This window comes from Balaenoptera musculus, chromosome 6 (assembly GCF_009873245.2).
Source record: "Balaenoptera musculus isolate JJ_BM4_2016_0621 chromosome 6, mBalMus1.pri.v3, whole genome shotgun sequence".
In the NCBI taxonomy this organism is placed as follows: Eukaryota; Metazoa; Chordata; class Mammalia; order Artiodactyla; family Balaenopteridae; genus Balaenoptera; species Balaenoptera musculus.
Window position 1 is genome coordinate 46,419,454 of NC_045790.1, and position 24,593 is coordinate 46,444,046.

The following is a 24,593-nucleotide window of genomic DNA, read 5'->3' on the forward strand; positions in this document are numbered from 1 at the left end:
TGGAAACTGGACAAACAGAATCACAGGTGAGAAAGAGACTTCTCATGGTACACCATTTATAATTCTTGAACCATTTTAATGTATTACTATTTTAAAAATTATAAATTTTTAAAATTAAATGATACCTAATTTATTATAATCCTGTCTAAGAACTTTTTTCCCAAGAAGATGGAATTCATTAAAGACGAGAGTCAATTTCTTTAGCCTAATGACAAATAGCATTGGACTTGAGATTTAAAAGACCAGGACTTTAGCACAGCCATGTCAGCTATCAGCTGTTACGCAAACTCTCTGAGCCTTACTTTCCTCATTTGTAATACGGAAGTAATGCCTACCTTCCTGCCAAAATTATTGAAGTTGATAATGAGATAGTATCCACAAAGCACCTAGCACAGTGCCTAAAGTTGCAGAGGAAAGAAAAATATTATCCTTATCATCTTTAGGAGAGAAAAATAAAATTGCTAGATATGAGTATAAGAGAAAATAATTGGAAATCACCATGAACCATAACTCGAGTCAAAAGCAGCAACATTACAGAGTAAACATAGTGAAACAGAAAAGTAATCCTACTTTGCTTAAAGTATTAGTCCAGGTTTAGGCTCTGTTTTTTGTTTGTTTGTTTTCCTAAGGTAGAGCAATGAGGAAAGGAGAAAGGCACAATGTTGAATAAGAGATCACAGAACAGCCTCTCTGTCCCATTGAGTGACAGCTGCCACTGGCACAGTCCCAGGGCAAAGGTGCCACCAAAGGTTTTCTCTCAGCACCAGCTACCAAATCCTACCCCCACCGCCTGGGGGAGGACCTGTGAATGTGCTGGTAGGCCCTGTGTTTTAGAGAAGAAAGTAAATGTTTAAAAATAAAAGAGAGGCTTATGTCAGGTGAATTATATCTCAATAAAAAAAAAGAGAGAAGAAAACACAGAAAAATGACATTTAACTGAATATTAAATGGTTGCAAATCATCTTCAGACATAAAATAGTTGCGAACCTTTACTTTTAAAAAACTAATATGAAAAGACAACCCTCAGAATGGGAGAAAATATTTGCAAATGAAGCAACTGACAAAGGATTGATCTCCAAAATCTACATGCAGCTCAATATCAAAGAAACAAACAACCCAATCCAAAACTGGGCAGAAGACCTAAACAGACATTTCTCCAAAGATATACAGATTACCAACAAACACATGAAAGGATGCTCAACATCATTAATCACTAGAGAAATGCAAATCAAAACTACAATGAGATATCATCTCACACCAGTCAGAATGGCCATCATCAAAAAATCTACAAACAATAAATGTTGGAGAGGGTGTGGAGAAAAGGGAACGCTCTTGCACTGTTGGTGGGAATGTAAATTGATACAGCCACTATGGAGAACAGTACGGACATTCCTTAAAAAACTAAAAATAGAACTACCATACGACCCAGCAATCCCACTACTGGGCATATACCCTGAGAAAACCATAATTCAAAAAGAGTCATGTACCAAAATGTTCGTTGCAGCTCTATTTACAATAGCCAGGACATGGAAGCAACCTAAGTGTCCATCAACAGATGAATGGATAAAGAAGATGTGGCACATATATACAATGGAATATTACTCAGCCATAAAAAGAAATGAAATGGAGGTATTTGTAATGAGGTGGATGGAGTTAGAGTCTGTCATACAGAGTGAAGTAAGTCAGAAAGAGAAAAACAAATACAGTATGCTAACACATATATACGGAATCTAAGGGAAAAAAAAAAAAAAAAAAAAGGCCATGAAGAACCTAGTGGCAAGACGGGAATAAAGACACAGACCTACTAGAGAATGGACTTGAGGATATGGGGAGGGGGTGGGGTGAGATGTGACAGGGTAAGAGAGTGTCATGGACATATATACACTACCAAATGTAAAATAGATAACTAGTGGGAAGCAGCCGCATAGCACAGGGAGATCAGCTCGGTGCTTTGTGACCACCTAGAGGGGTGGGATGGGGAGGGTGGGAGGGAGGGAGATGCAAGAGGGAAGAGAAATGGGCATATTGTATATGTATAACTGATTCACTTTCTTATAAAGCAGAAGCTAACACACCATTGTAAGGCAATTATACTTCAATAAAGATGTTTAAAAAAAAAAAAAAAGTGTCCTTCAACTCTATACCTCTATGAAGAATCTAGTCAAGAGCTGAGAGGCTTGGTAGTGGTTAATTATCACCAAAAGACAATGAACACCACCCTCGGTATCCATGTTATTAAGAAGACAATGACAACCATTTTGACTGGTGTGAGGTGGTATCTCATTGGAGAGGTTGTGGAGAGAAGGGGACCCTCCTACACTGTTGGTGGGAAGGTAAACTGGTACAACCACTATGGAGAACAGTATGGAGGTTCCTTAAAAAGCTAAAAATAGAGCTACCATATGACACTTCAATCCCACTCCTGGGCACATATCCGGAGAAAAACATGGTCCGAAGGGATACATGCAACCCAATGTTCATTGCACCACTGCTTACAGTAGCCAAGACATGGATACAACCTAAATGTCCATCGACAGAGAAATGGATAAAGAAGATGTGATACATATATACAGTGGAATATTACTCAGCCATTGTAAAGAACGAAATAATGCCATTTGCAGCAACATGGACAGACCTAGAGATTGTCAAACTGAGTGAAGTAATTCAGGCAGAGAAAGAGAAATATCGTATGATATTGCTTACGTGTGGAATCTAAAAAGAAATGATACAAATGAATTTATTTACAAAACAGAAACAGACTCACAGACTTAGAGAACGAATTTATGGTTACTAGCGGGGAAAGGTGGGGGGAAGGGATAGTTAAGGAGTTTGGGATTGACATGTACACCCTGCTATATTTTAAATGGATAACCAACAAGGACCTACTGTATAGCACAAGGAACTCTGCTCAATATTATGTAATAACCTAAATGGGAAAAGAATTTGAAAAAGAATAGATACATGTATATGTACAACTGAATCACTTTGCTGTACACCTGAAACTATCACAACATTGTTAATCAACTATACTCCAATATAAAATAAAAAGTTTAAAAAACAGACAACGATAGAAGCATAAGATCTAATTCTTTTTAATTTCCAACCAAAAGCTTTTAAGAAACCAGTTTACTTCAACTTACTATTGATTTACTGTTTCCCTGTAAATCTGAAACACTGTTATTAACTCCCAAGTTCAGCACAAAGATGATAAATTACTGTTCAGCAAAAAAAAAAACTCAAAAAAACAAAAAAGTGGAGGCAATAGAGTATAGGCAAATCTAAACTCTATTTGTCGAACAGACAAAATCTGAATCTCAATCCTACCATCCACTACCTGTGTAATGAGGGGAAGTTAATTAACCTCCCTAATTTCAATTTCTTCACTTGTAAAATGAGTATTATAAGATTATCATCAAGGAAATGCAAATCAAAACCACAACGAAATAGCACTTCACACCCACTAGCATGGTTATAATAAAAAAGACAGGCAATAACAAGTGTTGGCAAGGATGTAGAGAAACTGGCACCTTCATACACTGCTAGTGGTAATGTAAAACGGTGCAGTTGCTTTGGAAAAGTCTGGCAGCTCCTCAAATGATCAAACATGGAGTTACCATATGGTCTAGCAATTCCACTCCTAGGTATCTACCCAAGAAAAATGAAAACCTATGTCCACACAAAAACTTGTATAGGAGTGTTCATAACAGCATTATTCACAATAGCCAAAAAATTAAAATAACCCAAATGTTCAACGGATGAATGGAAAAATAAAACGTGGTATCTCCATACAATGGAATATTATTTGGGAGTAGTTTCTTTTCGGAGTAATAAAAGGGTTCTAAAATTGATTGTGGTGTTATGTACACAACTCTGCAAATATACTAAAAGCCATTGAGTTGTGTACTTTAAATGAGTAAAGCATATGTATGAGAATTTTATCTCAATAAATCTATTTTAAAAAATAACCAGCCTCCCACTGCATGACCCTTGGCAAGTTACCTATCTTCTCTATGCCTCAGTTAACTCTTGGATAAAATTAGACCAATAATATTAGCTACCTCAAAGAGTTTGAGATAAAATCAAATGACTTAATATATGGCAAAGCACTTAAAATGGAGCCTGAACGTAAGACATGCTTAATAAACAGCACCATGAAGCAGGGGCTTTGTTGCCCATCTGGCCAGGGGCCGGAGAGCTTCAACCATTAGTCCAAGGCCACACAGCTGGAAATGGCAAAACAAAACTATTTCAAAGGTACTGTGAGAAATGAGTTGACCCACATAACTTCTTACACAGAGCATGTGCTCAATAAATGTTAACTTTAGCTATAAATAGGACAACAATCTATTACAAATTTTGATTTTTTTAAGAGACAAGTATTCAAAATGCTTCCTGCTTACTATATACTACTTCAAAGCAACTGTGAACGAAACCTACTAGGCACTGCTTTATTCCAAGGTAATAAAGTTCACAGTACTTTACTTAAGTTTGAATAAAGTACATTATCAAAAAATACAAATGAATAAATGTATGACAAATCCTAGCTCAGTCACACTGTCTCTAAATCTTTCTCTTGACTAAAACAGTTCTCCAGAGCTGAATCTTGCCCTACTATATAATTGCAGGAATTTAGCTTTTAAGTCTCTGCCACTTTATCTCACCCATCCATGGCTGCCAGGGGCACACAGGAGACCCCAGCAGTTGGCTTCCTGTGACCCAGCTCTGGCCTACGGCACTCCCAGCACACTTCACCAGCTAGCAGGCCATAACTACAATCTTTCCAACAAGCTGTGATATCAGCCTTGAGCGGGGAGATCCATTTAGTTCCATCCTTGTGCACTCTCCCTCAGTCCTAGAAGTAGTAACTGCTCCCTACATTTGTTATTGCAATATTCCTTACAGCCTCATTTACAGCTTTCAATAATTAGACACCTTTTACTAGTTAACAATTTTTCGTATTAAGTTTTTCTTTGTTCAAATTATCAGTGTGGTTTCTCTCTCCTAACTAGACCCTGACTCATACACTGGTGCTTTCTCCACCCTCCCCGCAACATTCTTTGGGGTAGGGGGCAGCAAGATTTTAAGGACTTTAGAGTTTACAACCAGTGTTTGATTTTTTCACCTAGGAGAACACAAATAGGTGGTTTTAAATATCACATTTAATAGCTACAAAGGGATCCTGTTTTTCATACACCATAAATAAATAAATAAATAAAAGCTTATTAGATTATGTTAATCTTTTATTTTAAAGAGATGAATGGCTGGCTTGGTATCTTTTTTAATTCTTAGAAATTGGGATAAGTTAAAATATGTTTTATTTCATGGTTATCACCATTTCAGAAATGGATAGGTAATAGAGAACTACATGGTACAGTACATTTACCCTTGGTTTCATTTATCAGAAGAATTGTACTTCTGAAGAAATGCTTTATTTCTAAACCAAACACTCTTAAGTCGGAGTCACCAATTTAAAAATAAATAATAAAAATATAAACAACAAAAATCTGTGATTTTAAACAAAGTCTTTCTGTAATAAATCAAGACAGTAAAATGATTTTGTGTATTTGTATCAGAAGCACACATTCCTCATTGAACAGAAATTTCTTGAATGTCTACTATGCGGCCAACAATAGGTCAGGTGTGGAGGATGCAAAGACAAATAAGCCAGGGTGTTACCTATTTCTTTAGGTATGTGGGAAACAGAGTATTCAGTTTAACAACTGCTAAAGTATTTTTAATTTTCCCATCTATAATCAGCTGAAAAAGATAATGCACAAACACCTAGGGTGGAAAAAATACCAAAAGTTCAACAACTGTTGCAATTTAAATATTAACATGCTTAGAAAATAAAGGCAAAGTGTGAAAAGGGCCAAGATTCCTTCCCTCAGTGAGCTCACAGCATAGTCGAAGGTAAAAATATGTACCCCCTAAATTAAGACACAACACAACTGAGTAATGCTAAAAGTACTTGGATGCAAAGGAAAGAGAGTAATGAATTCTGACTCAGGGAGGCTGAGAACACTTGGCTGGGTCTTGAAGAATGAGTAGATCAGGCAAAGGAGACAAAAGAGCATCCTGTGCAAAAGCAAAGATTCAGGAAGAGACTCTCGGAGAGTTTGGGGCAAGTTAAATTTACAGGTATGTTTGGAATCTAGAGTCCGGACGGGTGCAGAAGAAAAGCCAACAGTAAACTGTGGCTTAAATTATTTTAAAGGGTGATCATATATCCACTCAAAGGCTCAAGAAAGCAGCACACTAGCATCAGGAGGCATTTATACCCTAATAGCATTCCTTCCTCCTCCCTCTTCACCAGCTGCTGAAGAGAAAAATCCAGCTATTAGTGCTGATGAATAAGATTCACTCACACCTGAACAAATAGTAAGCTGAGTACTTACACATTAGATATAGGGTGATCCTCAGTACACATCACTCATGATTTAAAGGAACAGAATTCTCAGACATAGTGTCCTATCCCTACCCCCATTCAGAATCCAAGTATTGTTCTCTATGGGCAAACCAAGAGGGAAGGTAAAAGGCTATTAGAAATTTTTGGCCACAGCGTGTAGTCCTGTCAGAGCAGATGCAAGAACTTCCTTCTATTAATGCAAATCAATTACCTATTTCAAGTTTTAAAGTTTTAGTCAAACAATTAGGATTGAGGAAACTGTAGCATACATTCAGTTTGCCTGTAGGCTACTTTCTGCTGTATGATCAAACAAGGAACAGGACCAGCAATCCCTAACAATGCCTGGATTTTTGCTGCCAGAACATTTAATGATACATTATTAGAGGAATCTCTGCTTTTGCAGACAGAACAACTGAGGCACTAGCTTGCATTTATGTAATGCCTCTCTCTCTGGCGACTTAAGATGCTTCACCAGTTTCATCTTCTTTAATCCTCATTCAATCCCCATAAAAGTCACAGCTGGGAATAATGCTACATTTTACCGAAGGCAAAACTCAAGTACCAGAAAAGAAAGTCTGATGAATATAGGCCTAGAACCCAGCCACTAACCAGACACTGACAATACCTCTACATTACTCTAACAGGAACAGTGAGGCTGACAGAGCAGAGTGGGGTAAGAAGCCCGCAGGCAGGGATAGGAAAGGAGTGTGACAGCAGAGTAGGGCCACATACAGGAGGCATCAAAAGCCTCTTAGTTCTTACAGATCCCAGAACTTCCAGGCAATTGAGATTCCCCACCATGGATTGTGGCAGGTCTAGCAATAAGCCGCACTAATCGACAGTGATGACAAAAAAGGGCTCCATGCTCAGAAATGTTGGAGAAGCACTAGGTTAAACAGAACTAGCTCCTTTTCTGCAGGATTCCTCAGGACCTTTAACTACTAATGTACACCGGCAACTCAACAAGCAAAAGAGATTACACAGCATTTCCAAAACTTATTTCACAGCCGGACTACCGCCCCCTCACAGTCCAGAAGAATATACTAACATCTACACCAGTGCCTGACAGAACGGTAAAGTTCAATGACAGAATTTAAACCCAGACAGATACATCATTAGGAGGTGAGATTATCGGCAGTGACTTAAACCCCACATCACCAATTAACCTTTATGTAAGAGAAACAAGGACAAACTCGTTACCTTTTGGTGGTCGTCTCTGTAGCACTCCTGCTGTACCATTTCTAAAAGCTTTAGAGCCAACTGCTGCCTAGAGGGTCCTTCTTCGTCCGGGGATATACAGTCTTTCAAGGCAGTAGAAGATAATATCTGCAGAACTGGCATCACTAACAGCAAGGAGGACTTTGGGATTTTCTGACCCTCAGCAGAAGACAGAAGCTTCAGAGCTAGTTATCAAAACAACAATTTACAGTTTTTAAAATTAATACTACAGTCAAATAAAATGCTATTTTGTTTAAGAGTAATATGCAAAAAGTTTTCTTGCCCCTTTACAATTGGGTCAGACACATAACTAAGATGATAAACCTTATCCTTTTAGAAATAAAAAGAACGTAACAATTAACTCTTAGCTAAAATAAGCTGTTAGTGTATATAATTGAAAACTTGATGATACTCTTAGAGATAATGCATATCATATGTCAAAAAGTAAAATCAACTCTTTTGAGGTCAATGTGAATTCCTTTAAAATTCAACTTTTGCCTTTAGGTCCTGTCAGATCCTCTGCCCTCAACAAACAGACCCAAGAGACCACAGAGCTCCTGATCTGTGGATAACAAGATCAACATGTGTGCTTCTCTTAAAAACCCAGCTGAGAATTGTATCGAGATGCAGAAGTAAACAAGGTGAAGCAGGGCTGTCCTTCAGCTGTAATTGCTAAGAAGCAAATCAGCAAAGTCTCAAAATCCATAAGCAGCAAAACAATCTAACGCATTTTTATATTCTTGTTTTTAACATGGAAACTCAACTTACACATCAGAAACATACACACATGTACAATCACTTACTTACGTGTAGAGTCTCCCCTAGACTATGAACAGAATGATTAAAGAATAAATATACTTTCTTTTCAGTTACTGAATGAACGCTGATTTACTGAAAGCTGTTATTTGTAGGCTGCAGAGCAAGATTATTAAAGTAATCAACTAACTTCCCCACTACACTAAAAAAATTCTATAAACCTTAAATCACGTCAGTGAATTACCAGTACTATTTTTTTTTTTTTAATTTTTATTTTTTGGCCGTGCCACGTAGCATATGGGATCTTAGTTCCCTGACCAGGGATGGAAACTGCACTCCCTGCAATGGAAGCATGAAGTCTTAACCACTGGACCACCAGGGAAGTCCAATATTATATTTTAAATCACTTGGAAGTCAAACCTGAACATGGCATGAAATACAAACCCCTGCGGCTCTGACACTACTAATTTACATTTTTTGCCTAAATGTTAGTTTTAATCCATAATTGTCAGTTATTATGAAAATCCATTATCTTTAACAAAACATGAAATTCATATAATACAAACATTTCTATATTCCTTACTATGGATCTTCCAGGCATTTTTATAAATTGCTATTTACAATCAAGGCCAGTGTTAATAATTAAGAAGCATAACATTGTATCAGTGCTGTGCATTTTTTAAATTTGAAATAACAAATATTCTCTTGGTTATCCTATTTCTTTGAACACTCTTTCCCAATCTACTAAACAATAGTTATTCATTACTTTTCAACATGACACACTGGCTCAATAGTTTTCAATATGGTTTATTCAATCTATCTAAAGTAACTTCAAATCAGAGACACTGGTTTACAAAAGAAAAAGTCTTCTATCCAACAAATAATAAAAGTATTGGAGTGTTTGATCCTGTATCAGCCTATCATACATGAGCCACAATAAAGGACTATAGCTTCAGAATTAGGAATGTGGTTTCTCTGTGGCTTTGAAATGTTTTTTTTTTTTTGGTCAAAAAACAAAATCCATTTGAATGAAATACCCAGAAAAGACACACTTAGAGACAGAAAGCACATTAGTGTTTGGGGGGCTGAGGGTGGGAACGAGGATTAACTGTAAATGGGCACAAGAAATTTGGCGGAGGGGGGTTGATGCAAATGTTCTAAAACTAGACTGTGGTGCTGGTTGCACAACTCTAAATTTACTTTAAAAAGCACGTTATTGTATACTTAAAAATGGTGAACTACACGTTAAATAAATTTACCTCAATAAAGCTGTTTTTAAAAAATAACAAGAGGAGGAGAGAAGATGGCGGAAGAGTAAGACGCGGAGATCACCTTCCTTCCCACAGATACAGTAGAAATACATCTACACGTGGAACTGCTCCTACAGAACACCCACTGAACGCTGGCAGAAAACGTCCGACCTCCAAAAAGGCAAGAAACTCCCCCTGTACTTGGGTAGGGCAAAAGAAAAAAGAAACAGAGACAAAAGAATAGGGAAGGCACCTGCACCAGTGGGAGGGAGCTGTGAAGGAGGAAAGATTTCCACGCACTAGGAAGCCCCTTCGGGGGCAGAGACTGCGGGTGGCAGAGGGGGGAAGCTTCGGAGCCACGGAGGAGAGCGCAGCCACAGGGGTGCGGAGGGCAAAGCGGAGAGGTTCCCGCACGGAGGAGCGGTGCCGAGCAGCGCTCACCAGCCCGAGAGGCTTGTCTGCTCCCCCGCCGGGGCGGGCGGGGCTGGGAGCTGAGGCTCGGGCTGCGGTCGGATCACAGGGAGAGGACTGGGGTTGGCGGCGTGAACACAGCCTGAAGGGGTTAGTGCACCACAGCTAGCCGGGAGGGAGTCCGGGGAAAAAGTCTGCAGCTGCCGAAGAGGCAAGAGACTTTTTCTTCCCTCTTTGTTTCCTGGTGCGCGAGGAGAGGGGATTCAGAGCGCCGCCTAAATGAACTTCAGAGACGGACGCGAGCCGCGGCTAACAGCGCAGACCCCACAGAAACAGGGGCGCAGAGGAAAAAACGGAGAGACTCCTGCACAGAGGCTCGGCGCCGAGCAGCGCTCACCAGCCCGAGAGGCTTGTCTGCTCACCCGCCGGGGCAGGCGGGGCTGGGAGCTGAGGCTTGGCTTCGGTGGGATCGCAGGGAGAGGACTGGGGCTGGCGGCGTGAACACAGCCTGAAGGGGTTAGTGCACCACAGCTGGCTGGGAGGGAGACCGGGAAAAAGTCTGCAGCTGCCGAAGAGGCAAGAGACTTTTTCTTGCCTCTTTGTTTCGCGGCGCGCAAGGAGAGGGGATTCAGAGCGCCGCCTAAACGAACTCCAGGGACTGGCGCAAGCCGCGGCTATCAGCGCGGACCCCAGAGACGGACGTGAGACGCTGGGGCTGCTGCTGCCGCATCCAAAAAGCCTGTGTGCAAGCACAGGTCACTCTCCACACCGCCCCTCCCGGTAGCCTGTGCAGCCCGCCACTGCCAGGGTCCCGTGATCCGGGGACAACTTCCCCAGGAGAACGCACTGTGCGCCTCAGGCTGGTGCAACGTCATGCCGGCCTCTGCCGCCGCAGGCTCGCCCCGCCTCCTCTGTACCCCTCCCTCCCCGCGGCCTGAGTGAGCCAGAGCCCCCGAAGCAGCTGCTCCTTTAACCCCGTCCTGTCTGGGCGGGGAATAGACGCCCTCAGGCGACCTACACGCAGAGGCGGGTCCAAATCCAAAGCTGAACCCCAGGAGCTGTGTGAACAGGGAAGAGAAGGGGAAATCTCTCCCAGCAGCCTCAGAAGCAGCGGATTAAAACTCCACAAACAACTTGATGTGCCTGCATCTGCTGAATACCTGAATAGACAACGAATCATCCCAAATTCAGGAGGTGGACTTTGGGAGCAGGATATATTAATTTTTCCCCTTTTCCTTTTTTTTGTGAGTGTATATGTATATGCTTCTGGGCGAGATTTTGTCGGTATAGCTTTGCTTTACAATAGCTTTATTTTACTTCACTATATTATAGCCTCTTTCTTTCTTTCTTTCTTTCTATTTTTTCTCCCTTTTACTCTGAGCCGTGTGGACGAAAGGCTCTTGGTGCTCCAGCCAGGCATCAGGGCCGTGCCTCTGAGGTGGGAGAGCCAACTTCAGGACACTGGTCCACAAGAGACCTCCCAGCTCCACGTAATACCAAACGGCAAAAATCTCTCAGAGATCTCCATCTCAACATCAAGACCCAGCTTCACTCAACGACCAGCAAGCTACAGTGCTGGACACCCTACGCCAAACAACTAGCAAGACAGGAACACAGCCCCATCCATTAGCAGAGAGGCTGCCTAAAATCATAATAAGGCCACAGACACCCCAAAATACACCACCAGACGTGGACGTGCCCACCAGAAAGACAAGATCCAGCCTCATCCACCAGAGCTCAGGCACTTGTTCCCTACACCAGGAAGCCTACACAACCCACTGAACCAATCTTAGCCACTGGGGACAGATACCAAAAACAACGGGAACTACAAACCTGCAGCCTGTGAAAAGGAGACCCCAAACACAGTAAGATAAGCAAAATGAGACGACAGAAAAACACACAGCAGATGAAGGAGCAGGGTCAAAACACACCAGACTTAACAAATGAAGAGGAAATAGGTAGTCTACCTGAAAAAGAATTCAGAATAATGATAGTAAGGATGATCCAAAATCTTGGAAACAGAATAGACAAAATGCAAGAAACATTTAACAAGGATGTAGAAGAACTAAAGAGGAACCAAGCAATGATGAAAAACACAATAAATGAAATTAAAAATACTCTAGATGGGATCAATAGCAGAATAACTGAGGCAGAAGAAAGGATAAGTGACCTGGAAGATAAAATGGTGGAAATAACTACTACAGAGCAGGATAAAGAAAAAAGAATGAAAAGAACTGAGGACAGTCTCAGAGACCTCTGGGACAACATTAAACTCACCAACGTTCGAATGATAGGGGTCCCAGAAGAAGAAGAGAAAAAGAAAGGGACTGAGAAAATATTTGAAGAGATTATAGTTGAAAACTTCCCTAATATGGGAAAGGAAATAGTTAATCAAGTCCTGGAAGCACAGAGAGTCCCATACAGGATAAACCCAAGGAGAAACATGCCAAGACACATATTAATCAAACTGTCAAAAATTAAATATAAGGAAAACATATTAAAGGCAGCAAGGGAAAAACAACAAATAACACACAAGGGAATCCCCATAAGGTTAACATCTGATCTTTCAGCAGAAACTCTGCAAGCCAGAAGGGAGTGGCAGGATATACTTAAAGTGATGAAGGAGAAAAACCTACAACCAAGATTACTCTACCCAGCAAGGATCTCATTCAGATTCGATGGAGAAATTAAAACCTTTACAGACAAGCAAAAGCTGAGAGAGTTCAGCACCACCAAACCAGCTTTACAACAAATGCTAAAGGAACTTCTCTAGGCAAGAAACACAAGAGAAGGAAAACACTTACAATAACAAACCCAAAACATTTAAGAAAATGGGAATAGGAACATACATATCGATAATTACCTTGAATGTAAATGGATTAAATGCTCCCACCAAAAGACACAGGCTGGCTGAATGGATACAAAAACAAGACCCATATATATATGCTGTCTACAAGAGACCCACTTCAGACCTAGAGACACATACAGACTGAAAGTGAGGGGATGGAAAAAGATATTCCATGCAAATGGAAATCAAAAGAAAGCTGGAGTAGCAATTCTCATATCAGACAAAATAGACTTTAGAATAAAGACTATTACAAGAGACAAAGAAGGACACTATATAATGATCAAGGGATCGATCCAAGAGGAAGCTATAACAATTATAAATATTTATGCACCCAACATAGGAGCACCTCAATACATAAGGCAAATACTAACATCCATAAAAGGGGAAATCGACAGCAACACAATCATAGTAGGGGACTTTAACACCCCACTTTCACCAATGGACAGATCATCCAAAATGAAAATAAATAAGGAAACACAAGCTTTAAATGATACATTAAACAATATGGACTTAATTGATATTTATAGGACATTCCACCCAAAAACAACAGAATACACATTTTTCTCAAGTGCTCATGGAACATTCTCCAGGATAGATCATATCTTGGGTCACAAATCAAGCCTTGGTAAATTTAAGAAAATTGAAATCGTATCAAGTATCTTTTCCGACCACAACGCTATGAGACTAGATATCAATTACAGGAAAAGATCTGTAAAAAATACAAACACATGGAGGCTACACAATACATTACTTAATAACGAAGTGATTACTGAAGAAATCAAAGGGGAAATCAAAAAATACCTAGAAACAAATGACAATGGAGATACGACGAACCAAAACCTATGGGACGCAGCAAAAGCAGTGCTAAGAGGGAAGTTTATAGCAATACAAGCCTACCTCAAGAAACAGGAAACATCTCGAATAAACAACCTAACCTTGCACCTGAAGCAATTAGAGAAAGAAGAACAAAAAAACCCCAAAGCCAGCAGAAGGAAAGAAATTATAAAGATCAGGTCAGAAATAAATGAAAAAGAAATGAAGGAAACAATAGCAAAAATCAATGAAACTAAAAGCTGGTTCTTTGAGAAGATAAACAAAATTGATAAACCATTAGCCAGACTCATCAAGAGAAAAAGGGAGAAGACTCAGATCAATAGAATTAGAAATGAAAAAGGAGAAGTAACCACTGACGCTGCAGAAATACAAAAGATCATGAGAGATTACTACAAGCAACTCTATGCCAATAAAATGGACAACCTGGAAGAAATGGACAGATTCTTAGAAATGCACAAACTGCCGAGACTGAACCAGGAAGAAATAGAAAATATGAACAGACCAATCACAAGCACTGAAATTGAAACTGTGATTAAAAACCTTCCAACAAACAAAAGCCCAGGACCAGATGGCTTCACAGGTGAATTCTATCAAACATTTAGAGAAGAGCTAACACCTATCCTTCTCAAACTCTTCCAAAATATTGCAGAGGGAGGAACACTCCCAAACTCATTCTATGAGGCCACCATCACCCTGATACCAAAACCAGACAAAGATGTCACAAAGAAAGAAAACTACAAGCCAATATCACTGATGAACATAGATGCAAAAATCCTCAACAAAATACTAGCAAACAGAATCCAACAGCACATTAAAAGGATCATACACCACGATCAAGTGGGGTTTATCCCAGGAATGCAAGGATTCTTCAATATACGCAAATCAATCAATGTGATACACCATATTAACAAATTGAAGGAGAAAAACCATATGATCATCTCAATAGATGCAGAGAAAGCTTTCGACAAAATTCAACACCCATTTATGATAAAAGCCCTGCAGAAAGTAGGCATAGAGGGAACTTTCCTCAACATAATAAAGGCCATACATAACAAACCCACAGCCAACATTGTCCTCAATGGTGAAAAACTGAAACCATTTCCACTAAGATCAGGAACAAGACAAGGTTGCCCACTCTCACCACTATTATTCAACATAGTTTTGGAAGTGTTAGCCACAGCAATCAGAGAAGACAAAGAAATAAAAGGAATCCAAATCGGAAAAGAAGAAGTAAAGCTGTCACTGTTTGCAGATGACATGATACTATACATAGAGAATCCTAAAGAGGCTACCAGAAAACTCCTAGAGCTAATCAATGAATTTGGTAAAGTAGCAGGATACAAAATTAATGCACAGAAATCGCTTGCATTTCTATACACTAATGACGAAAAATCTGAAAGTGAAATTAAGAAAACACTCCCGTTTACCATTGCAACAAAAAGAATAAGATATCTAGGAATAAACCTACCTAAGGAGACAAAAGACCTGTATGCAGAAAATTATAAGACACTGATGAAAGAAATTAAAGATGATACAAATAGATGGAGAGATATACCATGTTCCTGGATTGGAAGAATCAACATTGTGAAAATGACTCTACTACCCAAAGCAATCTACAGATTCAATGCAATCCCTATCAAACTACCACTGGCATTTTTCACAGAACTAGAACAAAAAATTTCACAATTTGTATGGAAACACAAAAGACCCCGAATAGCCAAAGCAATCTTGAGAACGAAAAATGGAGCTGGGGGAATCAGGCTCCCTGACTTCAGACTATATTACAAAGCTTCAGTAATCAAGACAGTTTGGTACTGGCACAAAAACAGAAATATAGATCAATGGAACAGGATAGAAAGCCCAGAGATAAACCCACACACATATGGTCACCTTATCTTTGATAAAGGAGGCAAGCATATACAGTGGAGAAAAGACAGCCTCTTCAATAAGTGGTGCTGGGAAAATTGGACAGGTACATGTAAAAGTATGAAATTAGAACACTCCCTGACACCATGCACAAAAATAAACTCCAAATGGATTAAAGACCTAAGTGTAAGGCCAGACACTATCAAACTCTTAGAGGAAAACATAGGCAGAACACTCTATGACATACATCACAGCAAGATTCTTTTTGACCCAGCTCCCAGAGAAATGGAAATAAGAACACAAATAAACAAATGGGACCTAATGAAACTTAAAAGCTTTTGCACAGCAAAGGAAACCATAAACAAGACCAAAGGACAACCATCAGAATGGGAGAAAATATTTGCAAATGAAGCAACTGACAAAGGATTAATCTCCAAGATTTACAAGCACCTCATGCAGCTCAATAACAAAAAAACCAACACCCCAATCCAAAAATGGGCAGAAGACCTAAATAGACATTTCTCCAAAGAAGATATACAGATGGCCTACAGACACATGAAAGAATGCTCAACATCATTAATCATTAGAGAAATGCAAATCAAAACTACAATGAGATATCATCTCACACCGGTCAGAATGGCCATCATCAAAAATCTAGAAACAATAAATGCTGGAGAGGGTGTGGAGGAAAGGGAACACTCTTGCACTGTTGGTGGGAATGTAAATTGATACAGCCACTATGGAGAACAGTATGGAGGTTCCTTAAAAAACTACAAATAGAACTACCATACGACCCAGCAATCCCAATACTGGGCATATACCCTGAGAAAACCATAGGTCAAAAAGAGTCATGTTCCAAAATATTCATTGCAGCTCTATTTACAATAGCCAGGACATGGAAGCAACCTAAATGTCCATCGACAGATGAATGGATAAAGATGTGGCACATATATACAATGGAATATTACTCAGCCATAAAAAGAAATGAAATGGAGGTATTTGTAATGAGGTGGATGGAGTTAGAGTCTGTCATACAGAGTGAAGTAAGTCAGAAAGAGAAAAACAAATACAGTATGCTAACACATATATACGGAATCTAAGGGAAAAAAAAAAAAAAAAGGCCATGAAGAACCTAGTGGCAAGACGGGAATAAAGACACAGACCTACTAGAGAATGGACTTGAGGATATGGGGAGGGGGTGGGGTGAGATGTGACAGGGTAAGAGAGTGTCATGGACATATATACACTACCAAATGTAAAATAGATAACTAGTGGGAAGCAGCCGCATAGCACAGGGAGATCTGCTCGGTGCTTTGTGACCACCTAGAGGGGTGGGATGGGGAGGGTGGGAGGGAGGGAGATGCAAGAGGGAAGAGAAATGGGAACATATTGTATATGTATAACTGATTCACTTTGTTATAAAGCAGAAGCTAACACACCATTGTAAGGCAATTATACTTCAATAAAGATGTTAAAAAAAAAATAAAATAAAAAATTAAAAAAAACCAAAAAAACAAAAAAACTATGGCTGTCAGAAGTAACTGGACTGGAAAATTATACCTATAGGAGGATGTCGTGCGTACTGCTGTAAGGGAAAAAACTGCAAAAGCAGTTCAGAAAGGGCCTAGGGAGGAGGATACAAAGAGCATAGGGCCAATAAGCAAAAGCAGGGTAGGAATCAAAGCCCTTAAAACAGCCAAGGGTCCTCTCCACTTGCTAAAGCCATTTCCAAGACAGACCGTAAGTGAAAGAGCAATTCACCCTCAAAATCATGATGAATTAAAATGCCCAGAAGAATGAGCTACACAATCGGTATTTACCTCAAGCACCTTCTAAAAATGAAAGTGGCAATGTATCAATATATCATGGCATCATACATATACATCATAATTTAGACAAGATCCTACATTACTACATGGATTATGGTGGCCCAACTAAAGCGAGGCAACATTAATGTAAAAGCCGCATTTGAAAAGTGTGACTTGTTTGCCAATCTGCCAGACCTGGCACCTTGATTCCTTACCACATTATTCGTAAACAGAACTTCTTTTGCCTCCCTTTAGACCCATTCCTCACTTTTCTTTAAGTCAATACTGGATAGTCAGAAGAATGTTATCTTTCATTTGTTCTAGGCAGGTTAATAGAATAATCATACATTAAGTATCATTCAAAGTGGCACCAGTTTTGAATAGTACAGGTATACAGAGTTTTAAAAACAAATGCAAATGCTAAACACTTATTTTCCTTCAAGGGTTTTATGCTATTGATTCTGTTTGCTATACAAGTGTGAATAAGCTGGCATGCCCTTCAAAATATTTACCAATGTCACTGCCATATGATTTAGATCATAATGTCCTAACGAACAGCTGAGATACTTGGTAAATTATGGTATATGGAACCTTGCACAAAACACCTTTTTGGATAAGAAAAAGAAAGTTCTATTTGATAATGACTAAACAGAAAAATTTCAGAATGGACACTCAAAGTATATAGGACTTTTTTTCTACAGCACAGCAAGAAATGTAGTTCAAGTGACTCCTGCCAATACTTGTGTTATACTTAACGTTTTACACTTGTGAGTGTATTTTTATTTACCTAGACTTAAGATTGGCTTCTGCTGACTTGCCGGAGTCTGTAGTAGTAGTAAAGCTATTCCAAGTATGACTGGTTCAACAGGAAAATCCTAAAAAAAAGTAAAGAGTTGAAGAAGTTTCCAGAGCCAAGGCTTTATAACATGTATCCAGGAAGAATATATTTAACATGAAATATTATAAACCTATCGTACAAAATTATTTACAGTAAGCCTGCTGTATTAAAGGAAGAACTGTTGAAGGCCACAGCAGTCACATATAAATTCAAAATGTTATATCTGGCCAAAAAGCAATAAACTATAAACCAAATTAATTCAGAGGAAAAACTTGTAGTCTTCAAAACAGTCAGTCTTTGCAAACCACTGAACACTACCTGAAATACTTAAGAATATTTCATTTCTGGAAAGTAGCTCAATTGTCTGCTTACCTAATACAGACATGATTCATCTATACAACTTACATAATAAATTATACTTAACAAATTTTAATAAATCTTGTTATTATAATAAAAGAAACAGTACCAGAGAAGCAGAGATTATTTTTAAATTACAGTAATTTATTAAGTATATTTAAATACAGCAAAGCAATAACGATAGAAACTTAAAGTCATTAATTTTACCAAGTAAAATGAAATGAAAAAGAAAAAAAGGATATGTACATTAACTTCTTATAAGTAAAATGCAAGTGGCATAAGATAGTACTTGAAGTTTCTAAATAAAGAAAATTATAACGTATTATGGAACTAAAGAAGAAAGGCCCAGCACACTTTGCTAAAATTATTTCATTCTGAAATTTACAGAAGTGCCTGCAGAGCAGAAATACCTATGAATCATGAGGACAGGCAAAAACTAAAAATTTAAAAAAACCACAAAAATTAAAAAAAGAAAATGTGAGGTAGAGTCATGTGTTAAACACTCAAGAGAAAACAACTTAGTCTGACACACTCAGAAGTTACAATTTTGGAAATACTATCAACTCTGGGACAAATTAATAAATGTATATCTACATCTTAGTTATACCATCTGAAAGTGAAATTAAACTGCAAAATCTTCTAATGTGCTTGTTTATGGACTTTTAACAACTAGCAAAAGAAGAAAATGTATGGATTTTTTTTTTTTAATTTTTATTTATTTATTTATTTTTTATTTATTTATGGCTGTGTTGGATCTTCGTTTCTGTGCGAGGGCTTTCTCTAGTTGCGGCAAGCGGGGGCCACTCTTCATCGCGGTGCGCGGGCCTCTCACTATCGCGGCCCCTCCCGTTGCGGAGCACAGGCTCCAGACGCGCAGGCTCAGTAATTGTGGCTCACGGGCCTAGTTGCTCCGCGGCATGTGGGATCCTCCCAGACCAGGGCTCGAACCCGTGTCCCCTGCATCGGCAGGCAGATTCTCAACCACTGCGCCACCAGGGAAGCCCTGTATGGATTTTTTTAATGGAATATATTCCAATTTGTGTCTTGGGGCCTATATGTGTTCACTGTTTTGAAATATAATTGAGAATAATGAAGCAACTGTTATCTATTTGAGGACAACAAATGCATTTTGAAACCAATATATTTCCAGTGTACACCATCACACCATTCTTTCCCATTTTGCTCAACTGCATTTAAATTTTGCATGTTTATTTAAAAAAAAAAACCAACCAAATAAGCAAAACTCAGCAAGGTCATTTACATTTCAAATTTACTAGCTACCAAGAGGATCAGAGACAAATCAAATTATTACTTGTACTAATGTTATCATTGGAAAGCCTTTTTCACACAGGCTATCACTGGAAGGGCCACAAAGTAGCTTCTCAGGGTTCTGAAATGCACTAGAAGCATTTTAAAGGAATGGAACTTAAAGGTATGAAGGCATAAGTGAAAATGACATCCTCTAGGAAGAGTGAGACTGGCCTGTTCAGAACAGGGTGAAAGGAAAAGAACTAAGGATCAAGACACCAAAAATAAGGAAAAGTAATGGTAAATGATTAAACTAGATGATCTTAAATTGCTTACAATTCTGAGAGGTTCAAGTTTTTTGTGTGAATGACTGATTTTTAATGAACACCTGAGAATGGTATCATTTAATGAGCTCTTTTAATAAAAGCCTGTGTTGGACATCTCGTGTGCTACTTCAAATACTACAGCTATTGCTGTAGTAACTCTTGCTTCCTGTCCCAGGCCACTGAGAGATCCAGAAGTACAGGGAAGTTAAAGCCCCACAGGCTTGACAAATTGGCAATAGAAGCCCAGGGACAAACGCTTCCCCCTTTATTCTGGATCCTTCTGGCAGGTTCTGAGACATATTCCATAACACTTCTCAGCATATTCTGTGATATCGAGCAACTGATTGCTTATAGCAGTGGCCAACTTGATAATACTTGCATTGTCTCTCTCATCTTTAATATTTCACTCTTCTTGTCTCTCTCCCACCTGCTTCCTGAGATCACACCTGCAAATGAACTCCTGTTGCATAAGCCTTTGCATCTGTGGAAACCCAGGTTCTGCTTTTGCCTTTAGGGAAACTTAGGGTCTACTTCTGGGGGGAACCAAGGCTAACTCAGAGCCTATCTGAAGAAGTAAAGAAATGCCTTTATACTGGACCACAGATGTCACAGGAGTCTTAATGACAGCAAACCCTTGGAGTCCACACTACATCAGAGGTACATCAGAGGTGTCTGAAGCAGACACAACAAAAATGGCAGCCCAGCTCACACAATCCCATGTCATGGCTTTTCTACCTACACTGTCCTCTGCTCAGAGTTGACTGATCCAAGCTGGGCCAATCAGATAATTTTTCCTAGGAATCTGACAACGTAAACTGAGATACACAGTGAAGAAAGGTGGGTGGGACTGAATCATCTGATAGCAATGTGTTAGGGAACAGGGGTCCCCAGCCTTACTAAAGCTGGGATGTATAGCGCTCTTCACTTTGAGAGCTACCTAGTCTCCTCACAATCAATATCATTTTCTGTTAAGAGTACATATAGGGGCTTCCCTGGTGGCGCAGTGGTTGAGAATCTGCCTGCCAATGCAAGGGACACGGGTTCGAGCCCTGGTCTGGGAAGATCCCACATGCCACGGAGCAACTGGGCCCGTGAGCCACAACTACTGAGCCTGCGCGTCTGGAGCCTGTGCTCCGCAACAAGAGAGGCCGCGACAGTGAAAGGCCCGCGCAACGCGATGAAGAGTGGCCTCTGCTCGCCGCAACTAGAGAAAGCCCTCCCACAGAAACGAAGACCAAAAACACAGCAAAAAATAAATAAAAATAAATAAATTAAAAAAAAAAAAAAGAGTACATATATTTCGGGACTTCCCTGGTGGCACAGTGGTTAAGAATCTGCCTGCCAGTGCAAGGGACACAGGTTCCATCCCTGGTCTGGGAAGATCCCACATGCCGTGGAGCAACTAAGCCCGTGTGCCACAACGACTGAGCCCACATGCCACGACTACTGAAGCCCGCGCGCCTACAGCCCATGCTCTGCAACAAGAGAAGCCACTGCAATGAGAAGCCCGCACACTGCAACGAAGTGTAGCCCCCGCTCACCGCAACTAGAGAAAGCCCACGTGCAGCAACAAAGACCTGATGTAGCCAAAAAATAAAAAGTAAATAAATAAATAAATTTATAGAAAAAAATAGTATATATATTTTGCTTGAAATGGAAAGCACCTTAAGTTATCATTTAAATAAGGCTAAACATAGTTCAACTAAGACCAAATACTGAAACTAAAGTAGCCTAAGAAATACATACATTTTCAGTGTGCAATGAAATAAATCCAATATAAAAGTAGAATAAGAACAAAGGGGAAAAGAAAAGTTAATGTAATATTTGAATTGAATATCTAGCTGATAAACTCAGTGATATAGGAATACAGGTATAGCCTCTAAATAAGATTGATTTATTCTACTTCATTTTGTTTCAAATTAAAGGGTATATAGACCTAAAGGATATATGTTTGCAAATTAATTTTCCTAGGCTTTTTTTTACACCTCAGAAACACTGGGACAGAGTTGGGAGACAGGAAATTTCATAACACAAGTATTTTAACAGTTCTACATATTTTTTACTTCCTTCTAAAACTGTTAAAATATTGGGCAGAAGGAAGACACAATATAAATATGACCTTCTCCCACAGACACCATTTCATTGCTCTAAATAAAAGTATTCTGTAATTCTACATTAAAATCAATAATATTTTTGGGACTTCCCTGGTGGCACAGTGGTTAAGAATCCGCCTGCCAATACAGGGGACATGGGTTCAATCCGTGGTCCAGGAAGATCTCACATGCCACAGAGGAACTAAGCTCGTGCACCACAACTACTGAGTCTGTGCTCTAGATCCGGCGCACCGCAGCTACTGAAGTCCACGCGCCTAGAGCCCGTGCTCCACAGCAAGAGAAGCCACCGCAATGAGAAGGCCTCACACCGCAACGAAGAGCAGCCCCCGCTCACCACAACTAGAGGAAGCCTTCACACAGCGACGAAGACCCAACACAGCCAAAAATAAAAATAAATAAAAATCAGTAATATTTTTAAAGTTGGACTCAAGAGCCAACTTAAAAAGATTCCTACTGGCCAAAAACAGGACAATTTGAATTTTAATATGGACATTATCTGTAAGAAATTGAATTGCATCAAATATGTTTAAATCTGTAAGTTCACACTACTTTTAGAAATTAGTAAGTAAAGGGAAAGAGTCAAGCATTTATCCGAAATTTTCTATATAAACTCTACCACTGGATAACCAAATAGTAGATGGAACCAAATACTTCTTTTAATAGAAGTATTCCAGCTAATAAATGAAGAAGAATAGATAGAATTAGACCATCATTTCTTTAACTCCTAATGAATTAATGGAACTAGGCATTGAGCATCAACAGCGACCAACATCATAAAAAGAAGAGCAACATATATCATGTGCTTCTTGATGAAAGAACACACCATTCCCTGTAGTCTTAGAAATGAAAAACAAAACAGAACAAAAACCTGAATCTGATCAAGCCTCTATAGCCAACTACCTGTTAACTGGGAAACATGTCAAAGTGAGCCACAAGGTTCAATCAGCAGATTTCAAGATGTACAAAACTCCATAGCTCACATAAGCCAGGTTTTTCCATATGTAAACAAACTGCCAATAAGAAAAGAGGTAGGGAAAGGAATGGAAGGAGACCATCTTTAGTGTAAAAGATACCTAAAAGATAGATCACACATGCACACACCAAAAGTGTATTATGATATGTACAGATACACACATAGGCGGTAAAACTATAGAGAAACGTAAAGAAGCTACTACTATAGAAGTCAGGATAGTCAGGGGAGAAAGGAGGTTGTGATTAGGACTGGGCTCCTGGAAAACTTCTGGGGTGGCCAGAAAAGTTCTGTTTCTTGCCCTGTTTGATGCTTACAAGGATGTTTGCCTTACATGCAAAAAAAAAAAAAAAAAAAAAAAATTGAAAATTATTTGAGGGTACTAGTTTAAAATGCAGATGCTTGGGCCCCACACAGCCCTGCTAATTCAATACCTCTAGGGGTAGGCCCTAGGCATTTGTTTTTTTTTTTTTTTTTTTTAGAATCAATTTTATTTATTTTGGTTGTGTTGGGTCTTCATTGCTGCGCACGGACTTTCTCTAGTTGCAGCGAGCGGGGCCTACTCTTCGTTGCAGTGAGCAGACTTCTCATTGCAGTGGCTTCTCTTGTTGCGGAGCACGGGCTCTAGGCACGCGGGCCTCAGTAGTTATGGCTCACGGGCTTAATTAGTCCGTGGCATGTGGGATCTTCCCAGACCAGGACTCAAACCGGTGTTCCCTGCATTGGCAGGAGGATTCTAAACCACTGCGCCACCAGGGAAGTCCTGCATTTTTAATAAAATCTGCCTAGTGGCTTTTATGCACTCTAGTCTGAACAATTTGACTGGAATATAAACGTCACAGATCTTGTCTGTTTCACCTAACTGCTATAGCAAAGTGTCTGCCGTAAAAAACTGTCTACTACTCACATAAATCTACACAAACACAAAGGAACATTATGGGATTTACCTGTTAAGTACATTACATTTATGGTTAAGAGAGGCAATTCCAAGTAATTTAACTATACAATATTATCTATATAATATTTTCTATATATTTTTGTATTATTAGTATAATAATACATATCAATATATTATCTATTATTATAGCTATATCTAATAGGTATAACTATATATAATAGATATAAACATCTGAATAGGAATGACATTATTATTTTATTATATTAATTATATAATTTATAACATATATATTACCATATATTATGTGTTACTATATATTACTATTATATCTAATAGATAATATGTATAATATTATAACACAAATTTTTAATATTGCTATATATATTACTATTATACTAGATAATATATACAATATTAACATAACACAAATATATCATTATATAAT

General features: G+C 39.1%; 1 protein-coding gene and 1 non-coding gene across 3 annotated transcripts in view; both read right to left on the reverse strand.

The window, feature by feature from the left end:
- The window catches only part of FOCAD (focadhesin), a 318,822-nt gene that overhangs the window by 207,029 nt on the left and 87,200 nt on the right, over positions 1-24,593 (reverse strand). For both annotated transcript variants that reach the window (XM_036855059.1, XM_036855060.1), the window contains exons 9-10: positions 18,185-18,272; positions 7,607-7,809 (exon numbers count right to left, since the gene is read on the reverse strand). In XM_036855059.1, the coding sequence (XP_036710954.1) occupies positions 7,607-7,809; positions 18,185-18,272 (291 nt within the window). The remainder of the gene's footprint in view (positions 1-7,606; positions 7,810-18,184; positions 18,273-24,593) is intronic.
- LOC118897586 lies at positions 689-817 on the reverse strand. The gene has a single exon (XR_005020478.1). It is a non-coding gene; the product is annotated as a small nucleolar RNA SNORA30/SNORA37 family (small nucleolar RNA).